Raw genomic sequence first — 27272 nt, 5'->3', positions numbered from 1 at the left:
GGCCACATCTCTTCTTACTATGCCACACTGTCCCACCACCAGCAGGGTAAGTCCATCCACTTTGGACATACTCACCTTCCTACCCCTACCCTCAGCAAGGCCTGGAAGGCAAAGGAGGGCAAACTGCCAACTCTGTCCTTGCACTGTGTGCAAATTCCTATCCCTGCCCCCTCAGGTAAAGGGAATTGGCCACCTGGAAAGACCTAAGAATCATAAAGTGATGCTCTGCTTCACTTATTCACTCAACCTCCCCACTACAGGCTTCTGTACTAAAGACACCCCAGGAGGCATTGTAAGAGGATATGGGTGGGGAAAATATCCTTGAGACAAAGAGATGCAGAAGTCATTCCATCTCCCCCAAACCCTAGAGGCTTCTGGCTCCAGCTAGAATCCTGCTGAGGGTCAGTGTTCTCAGCCTCTGTAAAGTAGCACAGGCAGTGGCCTAGAGAGAACCAGTGACTTCAAGGTGAATCTCCTGGGAGTTACATGTGCTCCAACATCATGTCCAACATACAGCTGTTACCCAAATCAGAGATTGAATGTGGTCCTCCACAGTGCCCCTAAACCACATATCCTAAGTCTCCCATCACTGCCCTAGGAGACGGGACTAGACAGAAACAAAGATTTTTCCTTTAAAACTCTTTCTTTGGGGCCAGGAGCCAGGAGCACCTCTCGGGACAGCAGGCTCCATTTTCCTCCAGCACACAAGACCTCTGCTCTCCAATGCATATTCCAGACAGCTATTCTGCTCACAGTGAAGGCCTCCTATGGGGATGCCCACTTTATCCTCAGACTAGTGCCTCTGTTTTGGAAAATTCCTCCCACTATGGAAGAGGCCTTAGCCTCAGCTAGCCCTTGGGTTCCCCTCCATGACCCATACTGTCTCCTTGAGTTCTCTGCTGCAATTTTGTTTCGAGTCAGGATGTTCTGTGGTGCATTGTACAGCAGCCGGTCCCTGAGCACACACTGCTGAGAAGAGCCGCCCCCACAACCCTTACTTTCACAGCATTTGCCTTGCCAATTATTAGTACAATGGGCCAATTCTCATCCTGTGTTGCTCTTGGGGAAAATACTCAGGCTAGGGAACTGGCCTAGATTGGAAATGGAACAGCAGAAGTTGCCAATTAACGTGAGTTCCTTTTTTGCATCCCCTAAAGAGGTTAGTCTCTAGGGAGAATTTATAAAAGGCATGATCCCAGGCCCTCTAGGAACTCCTTAGATGCCTCAAATCTCTTGGGGTTGGGGCATGTGTCAATGGTCACTTCATCTAACTCTGTCCAGTGCTTGAATCCCTTAAGTGACCTCATCAGCTTCTTTCTGAATACATCCATGTTTGTGGTGCTCACCACTATCCATGGCAAGGTGTTGCACCTTTGGACAGCTCTGTTGAATCAAAAGGTCTTCCTTTAGTTGAATCAAATCCACCTCCCCATAGCTTCCAAACTTTGGTCCTGGCTAGTGAGCGTGCCTAGCCAACCACTGAGTCTGTATTCCTGGGAAATAACCAACCCCTCAGGAAAATGAGATTTTTAACTCATGGGCTAAAAATCTAAGTTTTGGAAAAGCACAAGTGAAAGCCTACTATAGCAGAAAGGCTAGTAGGTGGACCTGAAAAGCAAGTCAGGTCACAGATTCAGCATGGGAAACAATTGCAGGCAGCCTCTAAAAGTACAGACATCAGAAAATGTGTGCAATCCCTACAGAATGGAAAGAAGAGCAGGAGCTGTAGCCTTTGCTTTGTAAGAGTTCACAGTCTTAATAGGAAGATAAGGAGTGGAAGCAGTTGGAGAAACCTGAAGCTTGGTCCAAATTTAGCAGGCCTTACATGATGGGCAGCACCAGTCTCTGTGGGACGTATTATGGCTGAAGGCCTTGGCTTCATCCTGGAACTTTCTACTTCAAGTCTCTCCTATTCATGCCTGGATCAAACCTCTTCAAGAAGACTCAAGCCAGCCCCACATTCTTGGAAGGGATGTTGGCTCAGAAACACAGAGGGAGTCTGGACAGTCCCCCATTATGTGGGAAGAGCAAGAAAAAATGTGAAAAAGAAAACATCTCCCTTCCACATGAGAGAGGCAGCAATTCAACACAACAGGTTAAGGGGGACAGAGTGGGGGGAGGGGGCTTATCACCATGACAACAAACCGAACAATTCTGAAAAATGGATCTTTTTGTTTTTCTTTTCACCTGTCATTCTTCTCAGTGCTGTCACTCTTTTCCCTCCCTCCTGGCAGAAGACAAGTTGTGACTTTTTCACTCCCACCAACAAGCTGCCTGGCTTTTGGGAGTACAGCTGCTATGGGATGGGGGGAGAATGGGGTCCTCCAGAAGGGTGCTCAGAAGACTCGGGTTCTATCTTTCCCCTCTCCCTGGTCATAGCTGGGAAGCTTGTAGCTTGCCCAGGAAACATGAACACAAGTCCATGAGGACACATGTCCTCTTGTATGGACACTATGGGCCAGGGGAGGAATCAGAGCTTTGGTCCTTAAATGGATTTTTAACCCTGCCCCTGGATAGCCCATCATATTCTGAGAGTGAGTCAAAGAGAGTCAGTAATGGCTACTGAACAGTAGACCATGGCCTTGGGCCCCTTTTAAAAAAAAAAAACAGCGTTATCAAAAAGCATTGGCACACATAAGGGAAATCATAAAACCTTGCCTAAATGTAAACTCCTCAACTACGTGAGCTAAGAAGAGAGCAACACCAGCCTCTCATTCCATACCTTATCAAAGTATACCAGCTTTAGACAGCTGTGCTATATCTAAGTTTGCTTTCTGATATTGGTAGTGATAGGGTCCAGGTGATTGATTCCAGAGGTCTTCCCTCACTACAGAATTGTGTTGGCACTGTGTGTCCTGCAAGAAGTGGCAGTCCCCATACCATCTGGCTGCCCTCTTTGTTTGTATGGGATGTGTCCCCCAACACGCTTACAGTGTCACCTCTGTAGGCCAGAGACCTTCAGAAGTGAAAGATGCTCTCCACCTCCAGACATAGTGAGGTACTCAGTCACTGGATATTCCTCCTTCTACAGTTACATAGAATATGCCCCCGGCATATTCATATGAACTTTCATATGAAGATCCAACCCTGCTTCCTTCCCAAGTATACCAGAAATAGACATCCTGCCATCTATGGCCAAGGAGGTAGATGCCCTCTTAGGGGTTTCTTGAAGATAGTAACAAAATTAAAAAGATGCCTACCATTCCCTTATCCTTGAAGGCAATCCTCAACCAAGGTGAACTTGAAAAGACCATGAGGAAGAAAACAGAAACAGTGTTGGTGACCAAGGAGGCAAGTTGCACTGCAGTTACTGTAAGGCTGATCAGCATGTGAAGGGCTCATTTCTTTCCTCCTAGCTTTTTGTGTACCATCTTCCCCCAGGCCTGTTCCCATCCACTCCCTCTGAGCATCACTGTCAACTACTCTTTTTTAAGGTGTGAACTGATGATGCATTAACATGCCTCCCCACCACACTCCTAGACCTGTCCACACAGAAGAGCCTGGTGGGTTTTTTTTCTTTTGTTCCACACAGAAGAGTTTTATTGTAACTGCTACTAACTATAAATCCTCCAAGGACTCTGAAGAATTACTCTCCAGAAGCGGAATTACAGACCTCCTGAACAACAAACAGGGAGACATTTTGAGTGTTCTGAAAAATAATGCCAAGTGAGAATTTACTTGTTCCGCCAACTCTTGAACCAAGCACCAAACTCATTTTTGCACATATCCCTTATCAGGCCATTATACCAGAGCAGGAGAAATTCTACCCCTTGGAATAATCATTTCCATTGCTTCCCAAGCCAGAATATGCCTTGCCAAGTGTAACCCATATTCAAGAGCCATCTGCTTTAGCAATACAGGAAGCCACCAAAGGGGTGTGCTTTAGATAATCCTACAGCTCTGCTAGCCAAGGCTGCTTCTGGGGAGGGAAGGCATGCTGCTATTTGCCAGCTGCGGTGCCCAGGCTCAGCCCTGCTGAATCCTGTACAATGCACCAAGTAGAACTAGAGCAGAGCCCACTGATTTAGTCACTAACAAACCCCTTTCCACATACCCAGATTCTAATAGGCAGATGTCAAAGGAGTCCCTGGGGCAAGACAGTTCACCCTTTGTGTGACTCGCCTCCCTCCCCACCTGAAAAAGAGCCCATGCAGAGACCTAAAGGCTATATCCTATCCTGTACCACCAACTAACCAACCATGGTGTATATCTGTGCCAGTTGAGGTGTGCGTTTTAATTCAATGAAAAACTTATACCTAAGCAAACAATATAAACAAAGATGTTAGCACCACCATGACATCCGGGGATGAGTATTCTTCCAAGATTTAAAGATATAAATTAAAGATGTTCACTTGCCTGTGTCAAGAATTTTATTGAGCAGTTTCCCCGCTCTCTGAGCTGTTACTACCATCATAACCACCAGTTTCCTTTGGTTGTTCTTACTGCTTGGGAACAGTCCCCAGGTCCCCAGTTTTGAACCCAACTGGAGGTGACAGAATGCAGGGATAGTCTCAGCAGACTGATGGTCTTTCTCAGGCTCCACAAAGTGAGCTCTGTCCACCAAATACTAGAGATGGGTACTTGTCCCCCAGCCCTAGGAATTAAGCAATCTGCTCCATGATTCTGCTCATCCAGAACCAGTACAAGATCTTTTACCATAGGCAACAGAGATTTCTAAATTCAGCTACCTGCATCTGCCTGCAGTGTCTTTTAGCAAGCACCTCCAACAGAAAAATGACACCAATTAAGCATAATTATTAGGATTTAATAGAGCTAGTTTTCTATCTCAGGGCCATTTTACTGTTCCAAGCCCCCTAGTTTCCTTTGTCCCTAGACTGGGGCTCAGATCAGTAAGTTAAAGGTATACATTGATTGGTCTTTATTATGTGGGCAATGACTGCCTTATTAAATTGAAATTAAAGGCACATCTAGGGAAAAGTTCATTTTAAGTGCCAACTCAGAAAAACACTCAGAGACATAAACGATAGGCAAAGCTCAGGCTTTGCACAACAGAAGGGTCAGGGACAGGAACTGAGCTCAAAAGGAAGGTACATGTTTTCTGAAAGAATAGGGTGAGCTCAAGGGTGCAGATTTTGAAAGAAGCTGCCCTGAATTTCTTGTGGTGTCTCTTGCCCCAGAACAGGCATTGAGGAGGGAGGAAAATGTAATTATAAATTAAACATAATCAGAGATGCTTTGGAATATTGTTAACACACACACACTTTTCCTAGGGATATTTAGCACTCTGTCAATGAATAAAAAGCCTCTCCAGCTATTTTGAAGGTCAAAAAGGGTAATGGGGTTGAGTGTATGTGTGTAAAAATGCTGTTGCTTGGATGCTCTCTAGCCTTTTGGCTCACTTTGCTCTTTCCCCTCCCCCCTTCCCTCCTCCTCTTCCTAGGACAAGACAAGCGCCCTGAGCCTCAGCAATGTGGCAGGCGTGTTCTACATCCTGATCGGAGGACTTGGACTAGCCATGCTGGTTGCCTTAATCGAGTTCTGCTACAAATCCCGTAGTGAATCCAAGAGGATGAAGGTGGCATCGTCTCCCCAGGCCTTTTTCCTACCCCATCCTGTGATATCACTGGGTTTCCTGGGAGTCCCTGTACTAGAAAGGGGGGGCAGTGAGAGGAAGTTGAGGTCAGTTCGAGGCAAGGGGCAGAAAGTTGGGATGAGGAAGGTGATAAGAAAGGAGACAGCTATGAGAAAGGAAGGAAGATGGGATGTGTCAGGGTAAACATAGGCCTGGGAAACAACTGCACCAGTCAGAGATGGGGTGGTGAGATTAAAACTTAGGAGTTTAAGTGGACAGTCAACACAGTTTGAGGCAGGAGTGGTTGCTACAAAAGTAGATTCTCCTGAGGCTGCATTAACAGAAGTATAGCTCCCAAAATAGGGGAAGGGATGTCTACCTTCTGCAAGATAGATAATCTTGCCATGGTTGGTGAGTTAGGTCTTTTCTTAGCCACTGTATTGTGATATAGATTTTGGCAAAGAAGATCATGCACAGAGGATAAGCAGATTAGCTAAATGACCCCAAACCACATCAAATATAGTTGAAGCCAAATAACCAGAGAAGAGAAGAATTATGGAGGATAAGAGAGCTTTCTATAAAAATATGAAGACTTTTCAGGTGGAAAAAAGTAGGCTAGTTCCGTTGGGTCCCAAAGTGTACAACAAGAACTAATGACTAAAAGCTATGGAGAACAGATGTTAACACAGTGAGATCTACTTTTCTTTCAGAGCTACCACAAAATGGGATGGACTATCCCAATAAAAAGCAAGCATCCCATCACTGGAGGTATACAAGTAGAGGAAGAGTAACTCTTGGGGAGGATATAGATTCCAGTACTCAAAGGGAGTTTTGAATAAATGACCTTCAAGACCCCTCACATTTCCTCATTTAGCTTCAATAAGTAAATATTTATGCAAGTGTGAATTATGTGAGCAATACCATGAGCAAGACATCATGATGAGACAGAGAGGACTGAGCTGCAATCTGTGACCATTGGCACTTTCTACAAAAAAACTGCACAGAAAAATTACTCAGTGAAGCACCTTATAGATAGGAAGGTTGATAGGAATACAGAGGAGGAGGGAATTAGAGAAGGCTTCCAGGATGAGGCAAAAATTAAGGGGAAGGACGAGTGGGACTCAGACCAACAAAGGTGGAGAGAAATGCAGTCACTCTGAGCAATGTACCCTAGGCTGCGATGTTGGCTTGACTAGACTAAGAAGATGCACTGATAGGATTTGCTCTCCTAGAATGGGCCCTAAGAAGTCCATATAAGCTCAGTACACCCACTGTGGATTCACAACCACAGCCTCCTACCTAGCCTCTCCCTGCCTTGGGCCAACAGCCCTACACATATCTCCAGGGTCACTCTTGGGGAAGACATTGCTGGACATTTGTTTCCCCTGTTTGGAAACTCTGTATTCAGTTCTGTACACAGACAGTGGGAGTTGGAGGAGGAGGGCCTTCTGTCCTGGCATTCAGACCTTCTGTCCTGGCATTCAACATTTCCACATCATGGCTCCAGCCTACTTTCTTCTCCCAAGCAATCTGCTCTCCTTACATACTACGTACTCTTAACCACCCACCTCATGCTTCCCACCGGTGTGCCTTAATGCAGGCTAATCTCTCTCCCTGTCTTCTGCCCATAGAGCCTATTTAAAAGGCAATGTAACTAAGATACAATAACAAGGAACAATTAAAGGACGGTAGTATGATGGTATTTAGCCAGGGGACTTAGGAACACCTCATTCCTACCCTTAACCAGCTCACCCACTACCAGGTCTTCTCAGAAAGGAAAAAGCAGAGCAAAAGTGTGGGCCTCAGATCCTAAACCCAGGGTAGACCTCCAAGAAGCTTGGCAAACACAAAAAGGTCTCCTAGAACCTAAACAAAGATTTCTTTGCCTATTCCATCCAAAACATAAACCTAAATATTCTCCTATCTTACCCTCCAAAGTGATGAAAAGCCACTCTGGAGGCAAAGAGTAGAACAGAAAAAGAGCTAGGTGAGCTACAACATTTACAAACCCCCAAAACCTTCCATGTGAACTGTGACCCAAACCAAGGGCCCAGGACTGGCCCAGTACACATCACAGGAGCTCCTTCTCACGGCTCCCCTAGAATACAGTGCAGTGTGGTGTCTGCCCTAGAGACTGAGTGAGCATAAATCCTGCCTGTTCCATTTGTTAACTGTATAATCTGGCACAAGTTCCAGTAACTCTCTGAGCCTCCTTTTCTGTAAAATGGGGCTACTGGCAGTACATATCTCATAAAATTGTTGTGAGCTTTCTGTGAAAAATGGATATAAAGGGATTGGCAAAATGCCTGCATCATGATAAGCTCTCAATAAATAACAATACTAACAATGATAACTAGAATTTATAATAATAATATTTCCTATTAGGGACCAGCTACAGTCTTTTTAAGACTTTCCTTTTATTGCCCCTACTTATATGTCCTAGGTTTTTTGAGCTATATAGTTTTTAAGATCCTGAAGGTAAGAAACTGTGTCTAATTTCTCTTTGGACATTTGGCACACATAGGGTAATTATTAGTAAAACTAATGTAGAATTGTACCTAGAAGAGAAGATCTCAAGGCTGAGGTGATGCATGGGGGAGAGCTGCTATTTGGGTAAGCAAATAGAACCATCAAGACCACCCAGCCTAGAAGCACAGACAGCATCATCCAAGCTGGTTCTGGCCCCATCTGTGCTCATAAAATCTGATGACAGCAGACATCCACCAAGCAGGAAGTGCCTGGACTTCTGGCCCTTCCTATGGGATTACCATGTCCCACTAATCATGGTCAGTGTCAGGTAATGGTACCAGGGTGGCTAAAGAGTAGGATTGTCTTAAAACTAGACAGATGACTTTCACCACTGAAGTCACAACATTCAGGTTAAGACAAGAATACCTAGAGGAGGCCACTGAGGCAGGTTATAACTTCTTGGGGACATTCATACCCTTCCCTTTACAAAGATGTTGAATTTCTCAGAAGCCAATGCCAGGATCTCTTAGAATCATTCATCCAAGGTCTTCCACCACAATCTTTTATGATTAATTCCATTGGTTGGCACAACTCTGCCCAATTCATCAAGGCTCCTAATAGAATTTTTAATCTTCCAACTGTAGAAAAGATACTTCTACTGTCTTTATTAATCAACCCAACCCTTCATTTTTGAAGCTGCATCAACTTCTCTCTTACCCAAAAGAGAAAAGTAGGATACCATTCACCTGCCTCTCAGACTTCACAGCTTTGCAGTTTTCTTTATTATTCTGTAATTAGCCTTCCCCAGAGACAGTTAACTCTTTACAGACATGCGGCCTCCACCTCACACAGAGGGCCATGTTGACAGTGTCACGGGCCTTTGGTGAGAACTTTCCCTCTTGTTCCTTTCCTTGATCACAATGTTTGGCTAATTTTTAAGGCCTTGAGCCTCTAAACATAGTTCAGGGCCAACCCCTGATTTCTCAACAGTAGTCAGAGAGCCGTTCCCCACTGTTCATGGAAGAGAGAAAAGGGAAAGAAAGGGGTAGAAAAGGGGAAAAAGGAGGGAAAGAAGAAAGGAAGGGAAGAAGACATCTTTTTAGTAACTTCCATGTTCAGAGTGCTTTATATACATTATTAACTCTGTAATGTATTGTGCTTGCAGTTCTACAGATGAAGAAATAGGGGTTCAGAGAAGCTAAGGAGCTTGTCCTAGGAAGGTCACACAAGCTAGGAGCTGGAGAAACAGGAATTAGACTTCCAATGCAGGAAAAGATCATTGTAAGCACCTACTATGTGTCTCCTCCAGCAGCGGCCACAATGCATAGACAAATAAGATGCAGCCCTATCCTTAGGTTTTCCTGAGGTAATTGTTGAGTCCATCCATAATAGGTAATCTTTTGCTTGTGTGTTGTTGAGTCCCTTCACTTTTGACATGTCACACAAGAAAGGCACACAGCAGGTGTCACAGGGACAGTGGGAAGACACCCTGGAGGCATTCCTTCCGCAAAGACATACTGAGCACCACTGTATGCTAGGCATTGCTCAACACTGGGGACTCAGTTGGGAACAAAACAGATATAGCTTCTATTCTCAGGAAACTACAAGTGTGATGGGAAGACAGAAAAAAAAATTTACATGTTCACTGAGGGTTTGAACAAAAATACTGGGGCTGTCAAGTCCTGATCAGGGAATGAGGGTTGGGGCAGGTCACAGGGGTTCGATGTCTAGCTGACTTGAAATGTGGAAGGAATTAACCAGGGGGAAGGAGTTGCCTACAAAGGATGCATGTGTGTCAGAGACCCAAAAATTACAACTTTTGCCCAGAAACGGGAAGAAGTCCAGGGTGACCAAGAGCACAGGAAGACTGCGGGAAGAACATGAAGTCCCTCATGTTCAGAGAGGGACTTCAGACAACTTTTCCAATGAGTAGAATCTGAATGGTCATATAGTAGCAAAAATACATAACCTAAGACACAGTCCAGACTGAAGTCTCAGATCCTCAGTGCCTCTCCTCTACCTGGGGGAGAAAGACCAGAACTGAGTCCTCAGCTGATATTAAAGATAACCAGGGTCTTTATTATTGCCTACTTTGCTCTCTGTAGAAAATAACTGTATGTATGACATGAGCTGTGATTAAGCCATAGCAGCTGAGGCTTTGTGCATTTCCCTAGAATTATCAAGCAGCTGAGAGACTTGGTAATGCAGGGGTGCATCCTCCACAGCAGGCAGTCACTCTAGCTCTTAGCATACATCCTAGTAGGAGGTCATCACTGAGGTTTGAGCTTTTATTATGGTGTTCTAGGATGGGCAGAGGCTGGAGAGACTTTTCTTGGAAAAGCAAGTGGCTAAGAAGTTAGGATATAATAACAGTTAGAGAAATGAGTCTCTGAAGAGGCAACTTGGGGGACTTTAAGGTTGGACTTTTCACTCACACTTTTCTCCCTCAGCATCAGCTTCAAACACACCTGAAAGGATGAACTTTAAGAATGGCTGGTATGTCAAGGATGGACAAGGGAGAACTGCATTTCCCACAGGCAAGGGGAGGAATAATATGAGCTTATGACAGCTTAGCTGTCATAAGGGGCATATAGTTAGGAGATCATCCACTTTGACATTAAGGGACTGATAACTCTAACCTTAAGTCAGTCAGTCATAAGTCCTCAGTTTCTCTGTAAAGTGAAGGATATAAACTAGATCAGTGTATTTCAACCTTGCTTGCATATTAGAATCACCTAAAGAGTTTTCAAAAATCCAGATGTCCAGGCCACACACCACACTTAGTAAGTCAACATCTTGGAGGGTATGCCTCAGGCATCAGTATTTTTTCCCCAGAACTCCCTAGATAACTCCAATGTGCAGTCAAATTTGGGAACTAATGATCTAGTCATTTTTAGCATTGCCTTCCACTCCCGAGTTTTGACTCTATTCATCTCTTCTCCTGAGATCCCATAATGTATTAGAAAGGAAGCCAGTAAGCAGGTAGCACTCACTGTCGATGGGAGGATGGAGTCATTGACCACAGAGAAGCCCTCAGCTTCCTGGAAAACCACTTCCAAGTGGTATGGATTTGGAGGGCTTTAGCTACAGGCCTGGCTAAGTTATCTCAGACTTTGGTAGGCACCAATATTGACTATGCCACCAGTCTTCTCCTTTGAGATGAATTCCCCAATACCACCAACTTCAATGGAATATTATGGGAATATATGAGACCTTTTGAAAAACAAAGCCCAAGATGATCTGTGTGAGCTATAAACTTTATTTTTTAATTAAAGGGAAGTAGCAGAAAAAATCATAGAAGATAAACATTCCAGGCTAATCCATAGAAGGTTCCATACTTCCTTCACACACAAGTGACAACAAGTAACCATTAATTCCTTGGGTATTCTTTTCACATTTCCCCCATAGAGCATCACAGTAGTATTTATTTGGCCTTCACTTAGAAGAATGCAATCAAGGTCACACTTCTTCTTGAGTGGAGGACAATCAAAAGAGAATGTAAATAAATCAAGAACAGAAGTTTGAGAAGGCAGAACCAGTATGGGTAGAGCAACCTTTGGGGCAAATTTGTCTGAATCAGGAATTTTAAAGAGAACAAACACTTAAAAATATTGTCAGAATTGCCAGTAATAAGAGGAGACTCTCAGCATAGTATAGTAGAAACAAAAATTAGGTTAAACTGCTGTTTATGTCTGTCTGGCCACCAGAGATTGACTGACTTCTCTGATGGCTAGAATCATGGCAATATGCAGAGGAGAAAGCTCATAAACTTTTTGAGAAGGGTCCTAGGTGGTTGACTTTTTTTTTTTCAGACAAATTTAAGAATATCTATTAAACATCTAACTATATACTGGACACTATGGGAGACTGCTACGGACTGGGAAGAAATGAACCTTGCCCTCCTCCAGACAGCTCTCTTAAAGAAGACAAAACCGACATAGCAGAAGCAGAACCATTACAAAAGCATGTATAATGTAGGAGTACTAGACTGGGTGGGGGAGGGGGGCCAAATACTTGGTGGTACAGTCTAGGATGGCTTCAAGAAGGAGGTGAGAACAGAATGAGCCTTGAAGGATTGGTAGGATTGGTCTCAGAAAACTCTCAACTTATAGATAATTCTTCTTTATGTTGATTCCCAAGAAACCAACCCCCACTTCAAAAATTCTATGGTATCTCTTATTGGGAGGTTAGAAGTGACAGGAAGAAAGGAGGGTTTGGGTTTCATGTCATGAAGCTTCTTTCTCCAAAGGAACTCAGAACAGAACCCTTCCTCTTATCTAATAAGATATGGTTCTAATTCTAGGTTGTGGTTTTGAACATTCCACTTCACCCATCTGATCCCAGGGTGATCACTGGAGTCCTTTTCGTATCTAGAATTCCAATATTCTAGAAATCACAAGTAGAGCTGATTTGATGTGTCAGTCTGGACGTCAGGTTATACATGCTGGTGGGAAACAGCTGACATGCAGATAATGATCTTTGGAAAGTATTCTCATTTTCTTTAGCCCATGCATGCTTCTTTCCAATTACATTTTGACTATTATTCAAATAAGTCCTACATTCCCATAACACATGCTACTAGAGGTAGGATAGGATTTTTCCTGAAGTAAATCAGAGGTAGTTTTAAATTTTAACTCAACAACAACACACTCCTTTGAAAAAAACATTTCAAATAATTTTTCATGCAGTAGCACTGTTCTTGCTAATAAAAGTCTGTAGGTTTGTAGACAATCACATTTCACAAACATGGAGATTTAAAAGTCTAGAGAGGTAAAGAGACATGCACAAGGTCACACAACTAGTTGATGTCAGAACCAAAACTAAAATCCCAAGTTTCCCAAACCCCTTTCCACAACTTTTCTATTTGGTCATGTTGCTACATTTATTATCATTAATACTACCATGGAAATAGTCCATCTTTAGAAATCACAGAATATAAGAGCTAGAAAGGATCTTAGTGACACCCAGTCTAACACACCTCATTGCACAGAGAGCACAAGAGGTCCAGAAAGGAGATTAGACTTGTCCAGAGCCACACAGCAGTTTTGTGTGTTTGTGGGAGGCCAAGGTTAGCATTCCAGATAAGGAAAAAAGTTAGATAGGGATGAGGGATGGGGTGAGATTTTAAGGCCAGCATTGACTCATTCTCCTTGCCAATCACTGCCAAGGACCTGGGGAAGAACCCCCGGTCCTCCTGAAAAGGGTTTCTGTTTGATCCCACAGCAATCCATCAATGAAGCCATGCGGACATCGACGCTCCCACGTAACAGTGGGGCCGGAACCAGCGGTGGCGGTAGTGGAGAAAATGGCCGGGTAGTCAGCCACGACTTCCCCAAGTCCATGCAGTCGATTCCCTGCATGAGCCACAGTTCAGGGATGCCCTTGGGAGCCACGGGATTGTAACTGGAGCAGATGGAGACCCCTTGGGGAGCATGCGCAAGCTCTCCCAGTTCCATCCCAAACCCTTCAGTGCCAAAAACAATAAAATGAAACGCAACCGCCACCAACCACCATGACCACAAGGAAGATGATTCAACAGAATTTCCTGAAGAATTGAAAAATCATTTTGCCATCCCTTTTCCTTTTTTGATGTTCTTTCACACTTTTCCGTTTGCTAAGTGAGGATGATAAACAGCAATGCACCGCAATAAGGGGAGAATAACCCTGTCTAATAGAGCCTGTGTCTCTGAAACGGAGTCACAGGAACATTAATGAGGAAACTGTACTGTTTTCTTTTATTCGGTTGTTAATATGTCTTAGTGTGTGCGATATTTTTTTTCTTACTAATATCCAAGGTTTGCAGGTTCTTTTAGGCCCCTTCTTCTCCTGGCTTCTTACTCCCAACTCCCTACCCATGTCTCTTCAGTTTTCAGACTGGAGATTAAAGATTCATTCTACCATACAAGCAAGCAAAAGGAAAAAAGCAACCTTCAAACTAATTCACCATTGGAGCTCTTTAAGTTACCCTCCATCCTTCGGCCCCAAGCCATGGATGAGGATGGATGTTGTTGAAGAAGTGGACTGCCTTCCCCAGGAAGGGCACTTCCTAGGCACTGATATAGCTGAGGACATGTGCAAAAACTAATTCAGACCAAGGGTGGTGGAGAGGGCAAAGGCAGGTGTGCAGTCAGAGGAGGACTCAAGAAGTTATTGCTGGAGGCTCAGAGAAAGCTTCCTTTAATGTGTGACAGCCATCCCATAGGCTTAGGTGGAATGGTATATGTCTTCACAGAGTCAACCTCAGCCTGAGAATTATGTCTTTCTGCTATGCTCAAGCCCAAAGGCACTCTGGTGGCTGAATTGTCCTCCTGAACCAAGTACAGCTTTGGGAATAGTTGACAGCCAGGGAGATAATGCCCATGATTCTCACTTTTCATTTGCTTGACATCTGAGCAGGAACCCCACTGTGGAGTAGACTCTCTCTTCAGAGCCTCTGATGTAGGGGGAAATGCTATGCAAACTAAGTGCAAAATAAAGGATGGAAGAATTTTGGAAGAGGAAGCATCATGGAAGCCCACAAGCAAGAGAACCTTTCATGGTGTGCCCTGTCCTAGGATTAAGAGACCAAATATGAAGCTTAGGGTTTTGCTGACCTGGAGAACTTGGATTTTTATGTCCATTTAAAAGTGTTGTTTTAGCATGTGGCCAGGTAACATTCTGTCACTTTAGAAAGTAAAATGCCCAAGAATGAATAAATTTAAGGAAGATAGGGAGATGAATTAAGTTGATAATGACATTGGGGGACCTTAATATCACTGACCCCAACTACCTTCCCCCTGGCTAAGACAGAATGAGGATGTATTATTCCAATGACCAGACTCAATATGCCCATGATTGTAACTATAAAGCTGAACTGAAGCAAGACTGGAGAAGTTGACAGGGTTCATGGAGAGAAGCCCAGGCTGACTGCAACTTTAGTTGGGAGCAGGGTTCCTGGCACTTAGCTTTCTTGGAGATCCCAGCTCTCATTCTTGGTGCAATTGGCTTCCAGCTCTTCAGCAGCCACTCTCCTAGGTGCATGATTCAGTGCGTGCCATATGTCTTTAGCTTTTATTGGTGACCATGTTCTGGCTTGTTTCCTTACCCCCTACTTCTATCTAGTCTTCTCTGCTAGGGGTTATCATTAGCAACTGACAAACTAAAGGTTTGGGAGCCTACCAACAAGTAAGTGCAGCATGATTGGCTTCATCAGTGGATTATCTCAGTCGACACGCACCATCTCTATGTGTCTCCCATTCTCCTAATATCGGCCATAGCAAAGAACCATCCCCAAATCAAACTCTTCACTCTTTCGACTCAAGCGCTGTCCAGTCTCTCACGTGTCAGTGTGGGCATGGTACGTGAAGTAGGACCGTCAAGATGGATTTGTACTTTTCACCAGCTGATGTCCTCTCCATTCCCTGCCCTCCCAGCAGATTTTTTTTTTTTCATCCCTTAGCCTACCACTGCAGAATCTGATATGACCCACCATTAGGGAGTGCATTTCAGAGGAGTTGGAAATAATCCTATTACCATCAACATGCATCAAAGACCTTTTGCCTTTGGTAGGATGCCTCTCCAGCCACTGAGCTCACCGGGAACATGATCTGAGAGGGAGAGACCATCTAAGCTAACAATGAGGGTCTATGTTGTGTGGGGGTCCAAGACTCCAGAGGAGGAAGCTTTTTATCAATGGAGGGGTGATGGGGAAAACAATAGCAAGAAAAAAGTTAACTTGTATTATGTATTTTTACTACACTTTTCTTAAAAATAGAGCAATGGGAAAACTCTGAAAGAGATTGACATTTTTCTCAACAGGAATCCATACTTAACAGTTCTGGCTTTCATTAAATTTTGCTCTTTGGTACCTGGGCCTTTTATTTAACATCTATATTTGTTTTAATTCTCTTAGCAGATGTGTGAAAGGATTTCTGCTTGATCAAACACTAAATATTTTGGTTCCTGTTTTTCTTTCAAGTAGCCAGGGGTTTTTTTTCTTTTGGTATTTGCATAAAATGAAAATATCACCGAGAATTAAATCACTGTGGATCCATTACCTACTTTTCATATTTGTCCATTCCATTTTTGTGCCATTTCTGAAGCCAGAGCTCTAGAAGTTATGTTACTTCCTTATTGCTGAACCTAAGACTAGTACATTTTTAATGGTAACCACCATTCCTGATTCACAAACAGCTCTCAAACAAGTCATTTCAGCTGAACTAGTTCACTCCAGACACCCCCAAACTAGAGTCTAGGTATATCTGTGATGTGCAGAGTTAAACCAAAACCAATTTAGACCATGCTTAAATACAGACAATCTTGGTCCTAGACCACATTACCCTCTCATTCTTGCCTGAAAGTTTTTCTTTCACTCCAGCAAGATGGGCTTTCTATAAAGGATCTGACATTTGTTGACATTTAGATACTGATAATTAAGAACAACTTGAAATGTTTTCTTTTCCAAGGAATTTTGCATATTAACAGGGGTCAGAGGTCTAAACTGAATGAATGAAGTTCTTTTTTTTTTAAGATTTTATTTATTTGACGGAGAGACAATGAGAGAGGGAACACAAGCAGGGGGAGAGGGAGAAGCAGGCTTCCCGCCAAGCAGGGATTTGGGGCTCGATCCCAGAATCCTGGGATCATGACCTGAGCCAAAGGCAGATGCTTAACAACTGAGCCACCCAGACACCCCAAATGAATGAAGTTCTAATTGTGGCATTTCAGGCAGTAACTACCATCTCTATGGTAAAGGGTTGAGGGAAAGGGAAGAAGCTAACAGACTTGTGTGAAGCTCCAACAATTGTTTGGACCCACTTGCAGTCACCTCCAGCACCTAGGTGCCTCTGAATGAAGAAACACTTTAACGGCAGCTAACAGGTAGAGAAAACCCATCTCTGTCACCTTACTTACATATAGTTCAGATAATGATCATAACAGCTGTAAAAGCACAGGTTACCATGTATTGAGCACTACTATGTCAAGCACACTTCATACCTTCTATATCATGACAGTGGCCCTCTAAGGAAGTGCCCTATGGAAGAGGAACTCGGGCTTTAAAAGATGACATAATTTGCTCACACTCCTGAGCCAGGATTTGAACTGGGTCTACCTAAATCCAAAGCCTTTACATTACCCATCTTGCTGCTAACCAGGTCATGATGTATCGTGGCCAGGAAAATAACGGGCAAGAAGTTCTCTACCTTCCTGTAATGCCAAAGTAACTGGGGAAAAAAATGGTTAAGGCTATACCTGCCACACCTTTGGGAAAGCCAGCCTATCTTTCTGGGGTATGAGAGATCACTGATCCAGACAGGACTGCAAAAAGGGAGAAGAGGAGAGTTACTTTTAGCCCCTCTAAAACAGATTGAGGTTAAGAAGCAGCAAGCCCGTTGGAAAGGGGACTGAGAAGCAGGTCCCCTGCACAACAGTTGACTGAGCCTGCAGAAGGATCTTCAGGGTTGTTCTGGGGAAAGCAGAGCTAGCTTTCTGTGTGGTTAAGACCAGGATCCATTCTGGGAGGTACAGGCAATGGACTTAGTCTCAGCTACAGAAAGGAGTTCCTAATGGTCACAGTATCCCCACAGTTATTAGACTGCCCCTGGAGCTGGGACAAACCCTTGCCAAGGAGATGGTGTGAAAGTTAACTAAGTCCACTAATTTTCCTTACTTTATCTTGCATCTTTTATAGCCCTATTCAGGTTATCTGTTCAGTAGCACCCTAATATACACCAAGAAAGGGTCGGCAATGCCCTACAGAAATGAGGATGAGTATCTTTCACCGAAATGTCAAAACTCAACTTATCTTAATTAAGAGACAAAATGGCAAGTTCTTTCCTTACCAAATGCTAATGTTCTTTCAAGGAAAGAATGTCTAGGCAGTACATTCCTACCCCACTTTACAGATAAGAAAATTGAGGTTTTGAATAAGAAGCTACCTTCTTTTTTGTCAGATGAGTTTTTTTCTTCCTTGGGACTATAGATATTTGACCATCGGGTAATCTGTGTTCTGCTGTTAGTCTGGCCACTGACAAATAACCTTATTACAGTGCTTCGTAATTTTCAAAAGTGTTTTGTTTCTTGAAGTTTCCAGATCACATCATGAATAGAGAAGCAATTTGCTATAGTGGAAAGGCCTAGATTAGGATTCACAATACCTAGCTTCTTTTCCTTCTTCCTTTATAAGCTTAAACAAGAAAATTAACTCCTCTGAAACTCATTTTTCTCATCAAAGAAATGGGATATCTGGTGTCAAAATAAGCAGTGATACTGGACCTTAACTGTACATTGGAATCGCCTAGTGAACTTTAAGCAAAATCACCAATGCCCAAGACTCACGTCCAGATAGAGTCTGTCTGAGCTGAGGCATAGTTGTCAGTGTATTGGTGTTGTCTGGTTTGGTTTTGAACTCATAGGTGGTTATAATGTGCAGCCAAGGATTGAGAACCACAACAATTCTGTCAGCCTGGGGAACACAGAAAGTGCTCATGAAAACTTCTTTGAAAATTACAAAGAACTATATTAGGGTTATTTGTCAATGGCCAGACTAACATCAGAACCTGGGTTACCTGATGGAGTCAAATCTCCATGGTCCCAAGAGAAAATGCCATCATATTCATCTAGTAAAGAGGAGGAAAAGGCACAGTCCCTGACTTGGGCTCGAAACACTCCTTTACCCCTTAGGCATATCTGTCATAACATAACATTCTGCTGGGGGAAGAGAGAGGTAGGATGTTAGAGATAAAATACAATTACCAGAGATACCTCCTCAGGAAAGGGTGTGGTAGGGGGGACAACTTTGTCAAATGAGTCCCCATTTTCAACACAGCCAGTTATTTTCCAAACTGGAAAACTATTCGGCTGTTTCCATTACAAACACCAAATCCCACTACCTGCATTTTTAACACAGGCCACTGGAAAGCACTGCCTACCAGCTTCATATTCCATGGGCACTCTGAATCCTACTGGGACAACTCTAACTTCTCCTCAATACTGCGCTTGCCATTTTTACAGCACTACAAGGGACGAGAGCACTATGAGCATGTTTGCTCAGCACTGTGCATACCAAGTAAGATGCTAGGGCAAACATCTCATTTAGTCCTCAAAATAATCCTGTGAGGTGGAGATCTGTTACCACCCTTAGGTCTAGTATCACTGCAAAAGAGGAAATGGAAACTCAGAGAGGTTCAGAACCCAAGGTCATGCAGCCAATCAATGACTTGACCTATATTCGATTCCCACTCTCTCTCCAAAGTCACTACCTTTTCACTTTACCTGACTGCCTCCTAAGATTTCACCATATTACCGAAAAGCACTGGGATAAGATTGAAAAAAATATTAAGACTCTTGCCTACATCACTGCCAATTTGTGGTGTGACCTTGGGCAACACATTTCCTACTCTGGGCCTCAGTGACCTCATTGTGAAACGAGAAAAGGGGGATTCATCTAATTGGTCTCTAAGTTCCCTCCTAGTTGTAGATGTCAGTGATTCTCAACCAGAGCAGATTTTGTGCCTCCCAGGACATATGGCAATGTCTGGATATATTTTTTGTTGCCACAACTAGGGGTAGAGTGCTAGTGGCATTTAGTAAGTAAAAGCCCAGGGATGCTGCTAAATTCCTACAACACACAAGGCAGCCTCCCACAACAAGGAGTTATCCTGCCCAAAATGTCAACAGTGCCGAGGTTGAGAAACCCTTACATAATTACAGCATTGCAATAGCATGTTGAGTATGGATGATGGCAGAACAAGGCTGAATAGTAAAAGGACCTTAAATCAGGTGAACCATCAGGGAAGATGAACAGTTACAGGAATTTAGTCAAGGAAGAAACTGAGTTTAGGGAAGGGAGCTGAGGTCAGAAGAGTTTGGCCCACAGCATAAATCTATGTAGCCCAGAGAAACCAAGGCTGGGGATTCAACCAGGCTGCCAGAACTAAGAGCTGTGGTCCAGGAGGTAGTAGGGGCTCTGCCTGCAGAAGTGGCTTATGCTCTGCCCGTCTCTTTTGCAAGAGGCTCTGCAGCTAGAATCAGTTGAGAGGCCTCTAGGTGAGCCCTACCCAACCCCGCATATCCCACTGGATAAGCTTCATTTCTAATCCCAGAATATCCACTCTTCTAACAGACATAGGTATTGAATGCCCATGTCCACAGGTAGATGTCATAGGGAATAAGGAGACAAATAATGATAGCCCTGTGTCTTAGAGTGTTGATAGGAAGAAAAAATAAAGTTCATAAACACCACTAAGTATAACACAAGGTCAAAGATAGATGGAAAAAGTCAAAGTGCCTGGGTCCAATCTTCCACATGCCACTCACCACCTTGTGTCCAGCCTTTAAAAAGGAGACTTTGAATATACTACATTAGCGTCCTGCCCTTGATCACTATTTTCTAGCCACCCAGCTTCTGTGCTGTTCCTCAAACATGCCATGCTTAGCTCCATCTCAAGGCTCTTGCATCTGCTGTTTGCTCAGCTTGAAACCCTCCTCACTTAGATCCTTGCAAGGCTAGTTCCTCATCCATGTCTTAGCTAAAAATGTCATCTCCCCCAGAACATCCTTCCCTCTCCGCCCTATGCAGACTCGCTCTGACATCATTCAGGCTCACGTTACTCATCACCACCTAATATCTTGTTTACTTGCTTATTGTCTTCCTCTCCCCATCTAAAATACGTACTCACAAGACCAGGGACCCTGTTGCCTCAGCACAATGCCTGGTACATAATAGATCCTCAAAAGATACTTGTTGAATGACTTGATGAATGAGAGAGGCAGGACTGAAATGCCCTTTAGTGCCCAAAGGAGGCAGAGATCTTTTCTATCTGGGGAAATAAGGGAAGGAAGTGATGACATTCTTGTGTTGCCTTTGTAGGCACTACACAGAGACAGAAAAGAAGGCATTCAAAGAATGGGGGACAGAACAAGCCAGAGCATGAGGGAAGGAAGAGGCAGGGTCTGTTTGGGAAAAGGGCAAGTACCCAGTGTAGCTGGCACCACATGGTGAGGCAAGCAATGACGGAGAAGGCTGGACTATGTGGGGGAGCGCTTGTTTAATTCACCATGAAAGAGGGAGCTGAAGTTTTGGGGGCTGAGGAAGAAATCCATTCAGGTATCAGGTATTGAGTTTAGCAAGAAACATATATTTGAGGTGCCTACTATGTGCCAGGCACTGTGCTAGGTGCCTCACGCCACTCCCTTCATTTATTCATCATGGCAGTAAGCCTGTGAGGCTGAATTACCATCCCAATGTTACTCCTGAGCAAACTGAAGCTCAGAGATAGAAGCGGAACCTTAGCCACCTAGAATTTGTGTAATTCCTACAACACGGGAATTCTCATAATCGATCATAGGAAGCCATCCCACTGCATGACAATTTCAAAAAAAAAAAGTCCCAGAAGGACATTACTAACAGGGAACAGACCTGCCACCTGCAGATGGCACTTGCCTGACCATACAAGAAGTCACCAGGGAAGAAGCCAGTGACTTTCAGGGCACAAACAGGTGTCATACCATGATGCAAGGGATTCTGGGCCCAGTTTTTAGCCAATTAAAGGAACCAAGATGGGTTTATAAATCAAGTCATAAACACAAAATGAGGAAGGATAAGTGCTTTACAACACATTCACTATCCCAGCGGTAGTAAAATGTTCTCCTCAAGCCTTGAAGGATTGTAGGTTTTTTGGCCGCTGGGAAATGTTGATAATAGTATCTTATATGTATCACGTGGCAGGGGATCCTTGGATGTAAGGATCTAAATATATGTGTGCCTACATTTGGACAATTTCCACAAGTAAGGCCACTATTACCAACAAAGAGAACAGCACACTACATGAGTCCATAAATACCACCCTACAGGAACTATGTGGTACAATCATGAATGGGGACCAGTACCATCTACGTGACATCTGCTCTGTGCTGGGCATTTGACATATACTGTTTGATTTCATGCTCACATGTCCTTGGGAAGAGATAGTTACATTTCCAATGAATAAATGTTTTACCTAAAAGAAAGAAACTCAGAAAATTTCCTATGGTAGGGACCTTAGAAATCATCTAATCATTATTTTATCCAACTATATTCCATAAATAAGTGATATCGAGGCCCTAGAGAATTATTGACCTGCCCAGAGTGGTATAAGTTCCTGGTTAAAACAAGACTAGCTAGGAGCTAGTTCTCCTGGCTCAGAGTCCAGGGTACTTTGCATATAGCAAAGAGACCTTCTTATACTCACACAACCCTAAAGCTCAATGTCTGGCTTTTCATCTGGCTTATAGAGCTAGTTAAGTGTACCTGGATAAACTGGACCATGATCTGGAAAGGCTTTCTTCGGACTGAGGCAGTTGAAAATTGTTACCAGGACTAGTCTCAAATCTAAAGTAGGCAAATGGTGGGAATTCAGAATAGTGATAAAATTTTCCCCCAACCAAAACATTTCCTTGCTGTTTATGTCCCCCAAATTTCTTATCCAGGACAAAGCCTTTTATTCCACAAGGTTAAGTTTCTTTAGAAATGTTCTTGGTAGGCATGAACACCTGGCAAAGTCACACTGGGTTAAAATGCTTGTTACCAGGTGTTTTCCTGATACTAGTTTTTGCTAGGAAAAGTAAAGAGGCACTTGGAGAATAGGGTAGAGACATAAGAAGGTAAGCAAATGATTCAGAATGCAAAATTAAAAGCTCCTAAAGCAAATGCCATAATTTTATGATTAGGAAGCCCTTGCTTTAATGTGCCTACCTAAAATGTAATCACAAAGAGACAGGAGAAATTGTTCATTACCCTTTCCTTCATCTTGCCATGAAATCATGATTAGAAAAAAGAATCATTTTTCTTTTCCATTCAATAAAAATGTGCTGTGACCTAGAGGACCTGTCTTTAGACATGAGCTCATTTAGGGAGGAAAAAACAAAAAGCAGCTGTTAATTTCATTTGACTGAGTAATCAGCTTAATTAACTGCTTAGAAACCATTTAGCAATGATATAAAAACTAACTTCTCAGCTATTGGAAAACCATTGGAAGGAAACCAGTGCAGTACTGGCAGTAGCCACCTCTGGGTTTTAACAGTTGGCATCCCTTCCTTTGGGGAGCTGCTCCTACTACCATGGAATCAAGGGGTGCTGGTTGTGCTGCCAGCCTCAGTACCCTGCCCTTCCACACACCCCTGGCTCAGACAAGTATAGTCCCTTTCTGCCCTGGCCACAGTGATTGGGCTAGACATGATCTTGTGACACAAATCAGGCTAATTAGAATCCTTCCTTGAGATTTTTTTAATCTGAAGTTCAGATGAGAAGGAGGCCTTTGCATTTTGAATCCAAGCTAAAATTATCCAAGGGCTATCTTTGGACTCATGTAGAGAAAGATTTTTTTGCAGAAGGAGAGAACAAAGCCAATTCACTCAGGCCAAGATGCAAGATGGAGGAAAAGAGTCCTAATGTCATCAAGTCCCTGGACCCAGTTCCAGAGGCCAGCCTGTACCCAGATCCCCCAGGGGTGAGAACTGATCATCTACCTCTTCCGCCTAAGCTACTTTGAGTTAATTTCCATCTCTACCAACCAATCCTGATTCATCAATCAGTGACCAGCTAGAAACCGGATAATAACTAAGAAAAAGTCAGTAATTGAGCTCTAATCAGTGGTTTCTACGGCTAGCAACGGGTTTCAAAATGGTTTGACTGAATTCAAATGTTTCCTGTCCAAATCCATCTGCAAGCACTGAGGTACCAATGTCACCATCCTGACTTCTGTCAGCTTCCATTTTCCCCTCTGCTGTCAGGGGAAAGAATGTTTTCCTCCTGACCTGTCTTCTGAGGGATGCTGAGACTGTTAACTCACACATACCTGAGAGTTCTCTGAAAAAGATTTGGTGTTAAAGAAGCAGTAAGTAAGGTCTCAAAGGGGTTCCTTTCTGCACATAAATTTTTATTTTCTTCATCTTATGAAAAGGAGTATATTATCAGAGAATCTCTCTCTCCCTCTCCTCTCCCCTGCCCTCCCTCCTCTTTTCTCCTCCTCCGTTTTCCCTCCCTCCCTCTCTCCCTCCTCCACACACACACACCCTGAACCATTGCAGGGAGGAGAGCTTTATTGTTCATGTTTATTTATTTTCTGAAGCAGAGACTGGACACCTACAGTTAGCTATCAACTTTGCATTAAATGGAGTGCCTTTGATAGAAAAACACAAAATGTATAAATCCCATGAGGACTTAAGGGAGGCAGCACAGATAAATGAGAATACATAAAGAGAAAAACAGTAGAGGCAAACCATTCTGACATATAGGCCAGCAAGGTCAAGCAGCAGTTTAGTACTTTCAGAAGCCCCTGAAAAATTTGTTCCCACTCCATTGGCTCATACACGAGATTCCACTCACTGTATTTGATGCTTTTACTTAGAATGATGATTGCTCCAAAATAATAATCCTTCACAATGCCACAGATTTCCGTAGCCACAAAGCTCTTTCACAACTACTGCCTGTCTTGATTCATAGCAATGTCCTGAATGGTGGGTGGACAGAGTAGAGACTATTACTGCCATTTTATAAATTAAAACTGAGGCTTAGGAAGATCAAGAGACTCACCTAAAGTCACATAAGCAGAAGTGGGTAAGCTGGGGCTGAAAGGTGAGCTTCTTGACTCATGATCTCTGCACTCCATCAAATGAGAACCCCAGACGGTTGCTGGTCCTGTGATACCCCTTATGTGGAGGGAAAAAAATAAAAGCATGCACCAGTTAACTTGAGGATGTAATTGGCCAAGGGATGGCCTCACAAATAAAAGAGTAAAAAAGAAGGAAACGAATCATTGTTTTGCTGGTAGAGCCATGCTAAATGGTGGTTTAAGAGAACAGATATTTTTGTTGCCATCACTAGAAATTTTAAGGAGATGCAGAAAATTCTGCTCACCAGAATGCCTCAAGGAAAGCCTTCTAGGTAATTGCAATGAAAGCTTTCTAAGGTGTAACCAAGAGCTGTTTGCTTTCTTCTGTGGGGCATGCAGATAGAGACAGTGCTGCTATTATCCTTAATAGCCTGTACTCTGTAGTCTACATAGTGATAAAAAATATAATTAAAGAATATCAGTCAAAAGGGTGTCAGATTATTCAACTTCTGAAGCATTAAGAGCTCTCAGCCAGGTACATGTAACTTTCTATAAGCCAGTTCCTGTACCTGATGGCATTACCTATACTCCCTCTCTTTAATGCCTATAAAAATGGTCTGAAAGGCAGGCATTACCTTTGTTTTCACCTGTGCCGCTCAGAGAACTTAAACACCTTGCCCCATGTCACAGAACTGCCAATTGATGGGGCCAGGCTGCAGTTGAGAATTGTCTATCTCCAAACTCCTGTGAATCTCAACCTAGGGGAAAGATAAATGCTGAATCTTCATTAAGAACCCAGAATCATGACCTTGTAAACTAGCTTCTGATCCGTTTATCTGAAATGTGGATTTACAATGAAAATCAGTTACTTATCACCCTCTTTTTTCTCCCATCTCACTAAAGAAAGGGTTGTTGCAGGGCCAGTTGGAAAGATGTTTTCCACACATATGGACTCAGTCTAGCTTCACAATAACCCTATAAGGGGCAGAGGGCAGGCACTCCTACCCCCATTTTACAGATGAGGAAACAGAGGCTCAGAGGGATTTATGGGTTGTCCAAGCCCAACCCAGAACTTTTAACAACAGCACCAGAAATCCTACTCTACTATCTCACCAAACCTAGCATGTGTTCAGTACTCAATAAATTAATGAATTAATAATGGATGACTCAATTCAAGGACTATATCTCAGAAGAACTGTGCTTTCATAGTCTCTACATGCAGCTCTGATTGTCTCCTTGGCACAGAAAACCAAGATTCCTTAAACGGTCAAATCTGCAGAGGCTCTTCCTCCTGCAGACCCCCTGAGACAGGTGTCAATGGTGCCGTGTTCTTTTCACTTGGCAGTCCCCACCCTCACAGAATGCGATCAGCCCACCTGCAGGTGTGATTGCATTTGCTCTTTTCTCCTCTGCCCCACCACTTGCTCCTTTCCTGCTGGATGGCATTCTGCCAGAACCCACACTTCCCATCCCCCCTGCCTCTGGCTTCAGCATAATGAGCCACCCCTGCCCATACCTCTCCCAGCACAGCAGGAGCAACAGCAGCAAGAAGCCTATGTGGAATTCAAGTCAGAAGACTGCAGACAGAGCAGACTCACTGCCCCAGCCCCACAGAAGTGACATTCCTGCTGTTCTAATCTTATTATGAAGGTGTAGTCTTGCCTGTGCCAGGGAGGGCAAGGTGAAGAGAGATCGCAGATGTCCAGGACTCAGGATTATCACTTTCTACCTGATGAGTTAATCATGTGCAACTTCACAGAATCCTGGATTCTCACAACTAAGGCAACTAGAGGGCAGGTGGATAGGCACTAACACATGCCTCTTGCCTGCATATTTCCAGGAACATGGATACTCACCACCTCCTCCAGGTATCTGTGTCTGCCCTTAGCCTGCTCTGACTTTAAAATTGCAAGACATGTTTCTAGGCACTACAAACATTCTTGGCTTGCCCTCCCAAGTGTCCCCCTCTTCCCAGAGATCGGAAGGTAATTCTCACCTCCTCCTATCTTGTATGCCTCAAGATAAACATCTCCAGGGTCTCAATAACACATATGTGATATGGTTTCCTCACTCTCTGGGGTCATGTCAAGGATCAACTAAGACTACGTATGTGTATATGTATATGTGTGCATTTTGTAAACTGCAATGTGCAACACTAGTTGTAAGGGAGCGTTAGTATTATTATTACTCCCATAGTTTGTGTCCTCCTCTGCATTCTAGTGATGCCCCAACTTATCACTTTACCCCAAAAATGTAGCCCCAGTTAGTTCAATATCACCAATTCCCACAACTTCAAGATGAGAAAGAAGATAGAAACTAATATTTAATTAACACAATGTTGAACATTTTGCATTATTATATATTTAATCCTCCTAAGAACCTGTGCTAGAAGGAGACTGTGATTTTCCTATTATAAATAAGGAGACTGAGGCCAAGAGAAAATATAATTTTCAATCTTGGGCAAGTTACTTACAGGGCAGAGTCAAAATTGGGGCCCAAGTTTGTGGGACCCCAGAGCCTAACCATCTAACCATGAGGCTAGAGGCTTCAGAAGTTGTCCAACATCAGAAGCCATATTCTGTTCTTTTCATTCATCAGGAGTTGAGAAGTTTGAGAAAGGGTCATGTCTCCAAGTAGGAAGTGGTCTGAGAAATGGGCAGGGGGGAAGCAGGGTGTCTCTGTCATTGTCATTCTCAGTA

At 43.4% G+C, this 27272-nt stretch overlaps 1 protein-coding gene across 3 annotated transcripts in view; it reads left to right on the top strand.

Moving 5' to 3' along the window:
• The window catches only part of GRIA1 (glutamate ionotropic receptor AMPA type subunit 1), a 301403-nt gene extending 285366 nt beyond the window's left edge, over positions 1–16037 (top strand). For 2 of the 3 annotated variants that reach the window (XM_035727550.1, XM_035727549.1), the window contains exons 15-16: positions 5402–5536; positions 13205–16037. In XM_035727550.1, the coding sequence (XP_035583443.1) occupies positions 5402–5536; positions 13205–13405 (336 nt within the window). In that variant the 3' untranslated portion in view covers positions 13406–16037. The remainder of the gene's footprint in view (positions 1–5401; positions 5537–13204) is intronic. The other variant, XM_035727551.1, reaches the window with a different exon arrangement.
• Positions 16038–27272: the final 11235 nt, after the last annotated feature.

Source organism: Zalophus californianus, chromosome 5, assembly GCF_009762305.2.
Source record: "Zalophus californianus isolate mZalCal1 chromosome 5, mZalCal1.pri.v2, whole genome shotgun sequence".
Lineage (NCBI taxonomy): Eukaryota > Metazoa > Chordata > Mammalia > Carnivora > Otariidae > Zalophus > Zalophus californianus.
This window is presented reverse-complemented; position numbering and strand designations above follow the sequence as displayed.